We start from the raw sequence: 9,072 nt of genomic DNA on the forward strand, positions 1-9,072 counted from the left end.
TTGGCAGCTGACCTGAAAAATCAAGGGAAAGAAATGATTTTTGTGTTGATTTAATTTTTTTTTGTTTTCAATTTTGTCGCTGACATCAAATAAACCCTCTGCAAAATGTGGTTCAGGCTGAGCAGGGTGTTTTATTTCATTTCTAGGAAGGTAGATTTCAAAGTGAAACATTGCTTCGGAGTGGAAATTTGGGACATGGCTTGGCAGCTGACCTGAAAAATCAAGGGAAAGAAATGATTTTTGTGTTGATTTAATTTTTTTTTGTTTTCAATTTTGTCGCTGACATCAAATAAACCCTCTGCAAAATGTGGTTCAGGCTGAGCAGGGTGTTTTATTTCATTTCTAGGAAGGTAGATTTCAAAGTGAAACATTGCTTCGGAGTGGAAATTTGGGACATTTATTTTGGAAGTAGTGGAATTAAGTGTTTCAGCATTTCTGAAATAGTTTCAGCTGAAGAAAATGGTGGAGGAGATGAATGGTGTGTTGCTGGTGAGTTAAACATTGGTCCAAAGAGTCAGGTGCCTTGTGTTCAGAGCCCTGATTCGGGCTTTTGGTTCGACTGTCGGAGAGAAGACAGACAGAGATTGCAATATAAATAGCCAAGACAGAGAAAACGCTGGGGGAGGGACTCAGAGTCCCAGAACACCAATCTATTCATTAATCGACATTGTTCCCTTGCAAAATTGGTAGCTTGCCCCTCATACCTAGAAACACATGCTCTCCTCTGCAGGCACTGTAGCTGGGAAAATGAACCGGTTGAGAGATGTCTTGCTTGAGGGGCAAGAATCAGTAATGCGTCCTCTGTGAGATGCCCTGCTTTTCGAGGGGCCAGGCATTGTAAAAGCATCTTGTGTGATGCTGCTCTAATGCCTGCGGTTACAGAGACAGGAGTATGGCATCGAAGTGCGGATGGCATTCAGCACAGAGACTTAGTTAAACCCTTTCTGATTTACAACCATTTCCAGTCCTTGCTCAAATCACTTTGACAACCCAGCAATGCCCAGTAGGGTTTTATCCTCAAAGCCCAGCAATGCATTTGATGAGGGTCTCATTCCACCTCCACGAGTGATACCAATAGACTCTCCAACCTGGCCTTTTGCAACGAGGGTTGTAGGACTGGACGTCCGGCCACTGCAATGTTAGGGAAGTCGTTTAATATACACTTGGGAGATTCTGGGGAAAGGACCCGGTACCACGATTCAGAAGATGGCAAAATCCCCACTGTTCGTGTCAGTCTGATTTAGGGGAGAAAGTCCTTCCTGATCCAGATGTGCAGATCAGTGTCATTCTGACTAGAGCTGGTTGGGAATTTTTCTGAGACTGTTATTTTTCTTTGGACAGCGCCAGTTCAGACTGAAACCATTCTGGGGGACGGTACTAGCTTCAGTGAAACTTTAGCAGGGAATATTACTCAGCCGCCAGACAGGATTTTTGATCAAAACCAGGGAAAGGGAATGAAGCTGTGTGCGTATGCACCCCAAAAGAGAATGAAGCTGTGTGCGTATCCACCCAAAAGTAGCCAGTACCCAGGGCTTAGGGTACTACTCATATGGGGCTATGGAGGATCCAGGTTCAAGTCCCTTCTCTGAAAGAAACAGCGGGGACTTCAACCCTGTTCTCCCATATCCCGACTGTGCGCTTTAAATACCAAGGTATTTTCCCTTCTAGAGTAGGTTTCCCCTCTGTTTCTGCTTTCTCTCCCCCCCAAAAAATGTGAATGGTCCTATTTTTATCCTGATGCAGAATGGGAACATTTGTGAAATCTTGCAAACAGATGGGAGAACATGTTCCTGCCTGGCTTTACATACAGTATGTTGTATCAGTCCATTGCCTTTATAACCTAGCAACTTGCTTCTCACCTGCCTTTCATTTCCATCCCTTTCTTGGACTGTGACACTTCTTTAAGGAGAACGAAGGGGACGAAGCCCTGCAATCTTGAACAGGAGCAGAGGGAGGGTTTGGGCAGATGGAAGGGAATGGGGGTCTCACTGGAAATATGCTGTATTGTTTTGGAGGGGTTTGGTACTGATATGTCTTAACACAGGTCAAGAGCGGAAGAGTTGGGACCTCTGCACACTCTGAAGTATTGAATGCATTGTACTGAATGTAGTATTGAAGTATTGAATGCATTGTAGTATTGAAGTATTGAATGCATTGTACTGAACGCAGTATTGAAGTACTGAATGTACTGTAGTATTGAAGTATTGAATGCATTGTATTGAATGCAATACATTGTGTTCATAGCCTACGTGCTGCCTTTCCCTGGGGCGGCTGCATTTTCATTTCTGCTCTCATGTCACATGGACATAGCCTGTCTCGTGCCAATCTGCCTCTTATCTCTGAATCCCTTGTACCAGTAATTAGACTTCCAAGCCCACCTGCCCAAATGCCTAATCTAAGACTTCTCCTGACTTCATACAGTTTAAATCTAGAAGGGATCATTAGACCAGCGATGCTGACCCCCTGCTTATTCTGGACGGCAGACTTTCACGCATTACCCTGTACAAAGGCCAGTAATCTGTGTTGGAGTAAAATGCATCTTCCAACAAGCCATCCAGGCTTGATATTCCTGCCTCAGTCTTCATGGTGGTGTCCCTCCAAATTGCCTCCCAGGCTCTTCTTGTCTTGTCCCTTTTCCACTGGGGATTTTATCTCCCAAGTTGTCCTCCTCTCACTAGATTTTCTCACACCACCCTGTGCTCTGGCTCCGACTCATTCTGGATCCTTACCTTTCCTTTTCCTTCTTCCTCTGACCCCTCTCATCCTCTCCTGCCTTTCTTGTTGCTGCTTCTTCTTCCTCACTGCCATCCCCTCCTTCCCAGTCATTGCTCCCTCTCCTGATCTCTCTGCTGTTTGCTGTCTGCCCCGTCCTGAGGCTTAGGTGGATCTTTCACCCACAATTTCCCATCCCACCTGCTTCTCCCTGTCCTCCACGTGTTCCCTCTCTGGGCCCTACCTTTCCCAGATCCAACTTCTGGCCCTTTGGCACCTCTGCCTTCACTGGTCTTTTGTCTGCCTCCTCCCAGAGCTGGATGAGCCCTAGGCAAACAACCTCGTGGCCCCCCAGCTGAAAATGAAATTTTTATATCACTTTTTTTCACTCAGTACGTATGTAAAACAAGCACAACTGGGCCCCTTCTTCACTTAGGACCCTAGGCACGTGCCTGGTTTGCCTATGCCATCATCCGGCCCTGCCTCCTCCCCAGCCTTTTCTTGGTCTCTCCTCCAGATCCTTTTCATCCCGATACTTCCAGATCCACCCCTGCCAACAGCTCTTCGCTCCTGCCCCTCCAGGCCTGCAGCTAATCCAACCTTTCCCCAGCCTCTCCGTGCCGCCCCCCCCCGAGCATCTCAGTCTGCGCGTCCTTTGCCCAGTCCGCAGCGCCAGGCAGGAATTGCTTTGCTTCCAGGTGAGCGCAGGTGTTTCAATTCATCCTGGTGCTTTCCTTTGGAGTTTTCCTCCTTGCTTTCATCTGCATTAACTAGTCTTGCAGCAGGGATGATGATCAAGGCAATTGCAGCTGATGATCTACGGCGGAGGGGGAGGGTGGATGCGAAGGGCTGTGGATGTGAAGAGGAACTTGGAGAGCTGCTGGACTGGGTGAGAGGAAGACGGGGGTGGGGGGAGCCAGCTGAGAAAGGCAAGCCCCTTACTCTGTGCTTGCCACTATCCTATTGGTTACTGGGCGGCTGTTTTAAAGGAGACGCGCTCAGAGGATTTCACTGCACAGACAGACGCAGGATTGCAGCCCACACACCCACCCGGCAGCTCACAGAGACAGAGACGGAGAGAGCCTCACACATGAGTGCAGAGCGTCTCCGATTTTGATTGCTTTTTTTTTAATTTCACCCCCCGACAAAGAGGAACAAAGCAAAGAAAGAACCCAGAGAAGGAGCAAGGCCGATCAGCTCCCCACAGCCCCCAGGGGAATAATGGATGTGACCATATCGCAGTTCATCATAGACGAATTTGATGCTAACTGCAGCCTGCTGGACCATTTGCAGGATACTTTTTTTGAGAGTTCCTCTGTCCCCTTCCTGGGCTTTGATGGTAGGAGGCATTAGCCTAGAGGATGGGGATGGGGGGAAGGGGGGTTGGAAAAGCCTTTGGGTTAAACAGTTTTTAAAATCACACTCTGCTTTGTGATGTAGGTGATGTCGCTTCAGGCTCGCTCAATCGCTTCTCTCCTTTTTATCTTTTCCTGCGAAGGTCCCTATTGCAATGCCACCACGGATCAGATCGGGACCTGCTGGCCCAAGACCGCGGCTGGGGAACTGGTGGAGAGACCCTGCCCGGAGTTCTTCAACGGCATCAAATACAACACCACCCGTAAGTGCGGGCTGCCTGGGAGCCTCCCCAGAGCTGGGAGATGGATGCTTTTTTGTGCACACCGAACCAGTATAAAAACACAGTTTCTTAAGTGTTCGGCTGGGAATCGGCATGTCTCCCACACTCTGATGGATGCATGCACATTCCTGTCTCAAGTGGGACAGATTTAGCAGGGGCTCGGCCTTTTGTACACTGATTTCTCCTATTTCTCAGCCCATGAAATTAAACAACCCGGCTAAATTTCTTTCTCTACAAGGGTGTGTGTTTGAGCGCTTGTGACTTCAGTCGAATAGGGCATCTCTCTGGCTTGCCCAGCCCTCCCGGGGGTATGTTGGGGAAGTACCCATCTTCAGAAGAGGGGGTGATGTCTGTCTGAGCTGGAGGTTAGGCTGGACTGAACCGTGCTGAAGTTTTTCTCTAGTCAGAGGGGGCTGAATCCACTGAATAACTTCCCCGCGGTTCGCTGATGAACCAGGCATAGGTGCCACATCGGTAACTCAAATTGAACCGGCACTAGCTTTCCACTAGGCAGATTAAAAAATACACATATCCACCAGGGCAGCATCGTGGAGCCCCATGTGTTTCTTAGAAATTGTTTGCAGGTGGCTATAAAAGGAGCACTGTATTTTTATAAGTGATAGTGAGTCACCAGCCCACATTTCAGATGGGGCTATAATCACACTGGGGATGCAGGCATTCATTTCCTGTTGGATTTGTCAATATTGCTGAATCCTTTTAGGAGATTATCAAGTAGCTCCCATGCAAACTCCAGGTGTGTTTTATCGAGCATTTATTTGTCATGCTGCATTCATACGGTTTGCTGTATATTCGGAAGTCCGCCTTGGGTCTACAGGCTCAGGGTCAGCTTCGCTGGGATGTTTCCGTCCGGTCTGTGTGGACGGGATTTCAATCAACCTGGTGTCCCTCAGATTGTGATTTTCAACTTGCTGGAGGTGGTTTTCTTTGCTCCTTTTGCACTCCTGGCCAGACTTCCAAATAGCAGCAGCACTTGGGATCCCCTATGGAAAACAAAGGGAGCTGCTGGAGGCCAGACCTTCCTGAAAATGTGTGGCTCCCGATCCTCCAAAGCTTCCCAGGGGGAAAAACCTCCTTGTGAAGCCCAGGATTTGTTTGCTCGGGTGCAGACTGCAGGGTCAGCCCCTCCGCACCCATCCTGTGAACGGCGCTGTCTGCAGCGGCATGGTCTGTGCCCAGCTCCGGGCCAGATTCTGCTGTCTTGACCCACACTGAACGGCCCGTTCCTATTTGAGAGGGATGGAAAGGTTTCAGGAGCAAGGCACAACTCGGCCAGAGTGAAAGTGTCTGAATCCCGGTCGAAACGAGGCGCTGGTCCGCACGGTGGAAGAGCATGGGTCTGAGAGCAGGGAACGTTCATTTTCTGTAATTTCCCTCTGTGGAAGGTGGGTCTCGGGGACTTTCAGCATTTATGCTACTCCTTTACATGCTGCTCTATGAGGATGAAATAAATGTGTTCTGATTATTACCTAGCTGAATCTGAAACAAACTGGATTCTTTACTAATGGAGTCTTTCAAAGAAGACAAATTAGAGAGATGTTAAATGAATTTCCTGTGCGCAGACAAAAAGACCTAAATCATTCAGTTGAGGCTGCTGATCTCCATAATATTTCATAGCTAATTTCAAATGCATTTATTTTCCTGAATAACATCTAATGGTGGTTACTTAATAGTTGTATTGGCTGAGTACTAAATCTTCTTGAAATTTTCTGCTCTAAAAACTATGGCACAATTACTTTGTCAGACAATTAGTTCTGTACTATTTCCAGGATAATATGCTCATGAATGAACAGGGCTCAGCTGAATGTGAACATGAAAATCTGTTTGACATAGCCTGGTTAAATGAATCACTCATTTTCCCTCTTAAAAGTGTATTGAAAAATATATACGTTAGAAAATGGTCTGGATGCATGTCATTCATTAAGAGTATGTTTGCACCATTTTTCAGTGTTGTATAGAAGTGTTAGGTTCAGAGATTGATTGATTGTCAGGGGCTGGAAGGGACCTTGTAGCTCATCGGGTCCAGTCCCCCTTCACCTGCTTCTAGCATTTGACTCTAGACAAATTATCAGTAGACGTATTGGCTGATTTCCCTCTTCAGTGCATTTTATCTATGGACTGGCTCTTTCAGACTCTTCCTTACATGAGCAAAGTATTGAATGATTTATTCTGGGTTTAAGACAGCTTGTAAAATCAGCTGCCTAACACCAGTTATTTCCCAATAAATGTATTTCAATAGCAGGAACTGCTTGTTAACTAGTCTAATACAGATGAGATTTTAATACAGAGATGCAGTTACTTCCGCAATTTGAAAGGCATGGCAATGGATACAGTAAGAGCATTTCTGATATTCAGAGAAACCCATCTGCTCCCACTGTTTGGCTACTTTCACTTGTGATATTTCACTTAGTTTATTAAATTATTGAGACACCATTTGTAGCAAGTCCCAATCTGTCTTGAAGCAGATTGTGTACATAATGCAAATAGTAAAATAAGCACAGTACACTGAAAATAAACAGTAACGAGATCTCACGAATGACAGAGGCAAATACCCTGACCATAAAACGAAGGGTTGTTGTAGTGAGCCCTTGGATCAACACGAGAGATTTCTGCCCAAGAACGCTTGGTACAACTCCAAAACCTCTCTTTTGTTTGGGGGGTAAAAATCGTAGCGATGTTTTGGAGACATAGATAGAAATGAGAAGAACAAGAGTTGGATGATGTTTTTTAGCTTGTGCTGGCATACTCTTATCCCTTTCTGGATCAAAAATGTTCTGCTTAATTTAGGCATTTATGCTCCTTTTGTATACGGCCTCTTGACATGAAGATGGAAGATTCTTGGTCACTGATTTCAAGAGCAGCTACTCTTTAGGGACCGTTGCATTTTGTCATGTGTTACTGGATCTCTGTAAATACTGTATCTGGAATTAAATGGCCAAAGCTATTGAGCCTTGGTCTTCTTGGCCCTGTGGGCAAGATCCTCGATTTTCACCAATTGTTGTAGCTTCATTGGTTGTGGTGGAACTATGCCAACTTGCACCCGCTGAGCATTTGGTCCTGTGAGTCAACTGAGTTTTAAAGTTATGCAAGGGCTGAGTTTGAACCAGGAGTTTTTTTATCGCCAAAAGTAAGACTGCATAGGAAATAGAAACACGCCATTGTCAGACCTCCAACACAGAGTCCGTATTCTCCGATCCCGTTGCCTCAGTTTAGATACACCTAATGCAAAACCTCACGTACTCAGGCTGGAAGGGGCAGTAAAAATCTTAACTCTCCCAGCAGAACTAAATGGAAAAATATTAAAGGCAAGGGGATGAAAACTGAAGAGTCAATGCACAAAGACATCCATCAGCGACTATCAGAGAGCTTGTCAAAGCAATTCAAATCCTGTCCTGTGATTTGGACGGGAAGGGTTCAGTGACCGCTAACTCTCCAGTGGCTAGGTAAGGCGGCAGGTCTCCGAGCACTAGATTTCCTCTTGGGTGCTTCAGGAAGTGAAGGCACATTCACAGATACACATCTGCGCACCCTTCAGTCCAATTTGCCAGCATGGACAAACAGAAGACCTCTTGCTATTTGGTTAGGTTTTTGACAACTGAAGCTGTTGAGTGTCCAGCCTATGCTTTTCATACACCAAAAACTTTTGCATCATTTGTAGAAAAATAAAGGCAAAAAAGGCAAATGAAATCCTGAGACATATGCGTCTGTGCAGGCATGTGTGTTATAACCCATGTCGGGCTTGAAAGACTGGTATTATAGAGGCTCTTTGGATTTGGTCTTGCTTTTACTTTTTTTTTTGTTTCCGTATTTAGTTTGGGAAAGATGTTAATTTACTTTATAAAGTCCTTGATTAGCTGGGAAGTTTGATGAATTCAGCCAATTGACAATAATGAGCCGCCTCTTTCTGTCTTCTGTAATAATGATCATACATACACGTTATATATAGTGTGCATTATGGACATTAGGCAAATAATTTGGCCTCTTCCTATCGCTTTATGTCTCATACAGATGGCTCTTTGCCTTGGGAAGCTATAGATTCATTACTATTATTGTGTGCCTTAAGCGTTTCTGGTAGGTGCGGCATTGAGCAGCCTGCATATCCTGGTGGAAGTGCACTTTGTGGGGAGACATCTCTCCAGCAAGACCTGGACCAAGACTGTTTCACAGGCTGCAGTGAGACCACAGTCACTTGTAGTCTCTGCTGCGCAGAGCTGTAGCCACATCCCTTGACCATCTCGTTGTTGCCGGACTTGTGTCAGGCAGGAAGAGCATTGGCAACCTTTTCTTTATTCAGACGCATCATGCGCCTCACCCACTGCTACTTCTGAGCGCGGTTGTGCGCGACAGTTTTGTCTACCTAGCGTATCACCATCCTCCAACTTCCTTAACTCTCTTCTATGATACTTGATTGTGGCCTAGCAACCAGGACCTCCATACCTTGATAAGTAAAACGCTGGAAAAGCTAATGACACAAGTTCTAGGGCATTGGCGTGGGATGGTGCAGTGCTAAGACACATGCGCCCACTTAGCAAGATGCTTGCTGCAGGCAACTTGTTTCTGAGCAGAAATTACTTCATCCGTTACAGCCGTGTGAACTGGCAGAGAATTTCCTCTGCTGCTTTGTGACTTCACCTTGACCAGAGATGAGTAAGCTCGTGTGTGCAGAGGGAGGAGGGGAGAAAAAAAAAAGAAAGCCGAGGGCTCTT

At 46.1% G+C, this 9,072-nt stretch overlaps 1 protein-coding gene across 1 annotated transcript in view; it reads left to right on the forward strand.

Annotated features, from left to right (window-relative positions):
* Nucleotides 1–9,072, forward strand: part of CRHR2 (corticotropin releasing hormone receptor 2) — a 264,464-nt gene that overhangs the window by 85,188 nt on the left and 170,204 nt on the right. The window contains exon 3 of the mRNA XM_025203381.1: nt 4,211–4,330. Coding sequence (XP_025059166.1) covers nt 4,211–4,330 — 120 coding nt within the window. The remainder of the gene's footprint in view (nt 1–4,210; nt 4,331–9,072) is intronic.

Source organism: Alligator sinensis, unplaced genomic scaffold (genome assembly GCF_000455745.1).
Source record: "Alligator sinensis unplaced genomic scaffold, ASM45574v1 scaffold885_1, whole genome shotgun sequence".
Classification (NCBI taxonomy): domain Eukaryota; kingdom Metazoa; phylum Chordata; order Crocodylia; family Alligatoridae; genus Alligator; species Alligator sinensis.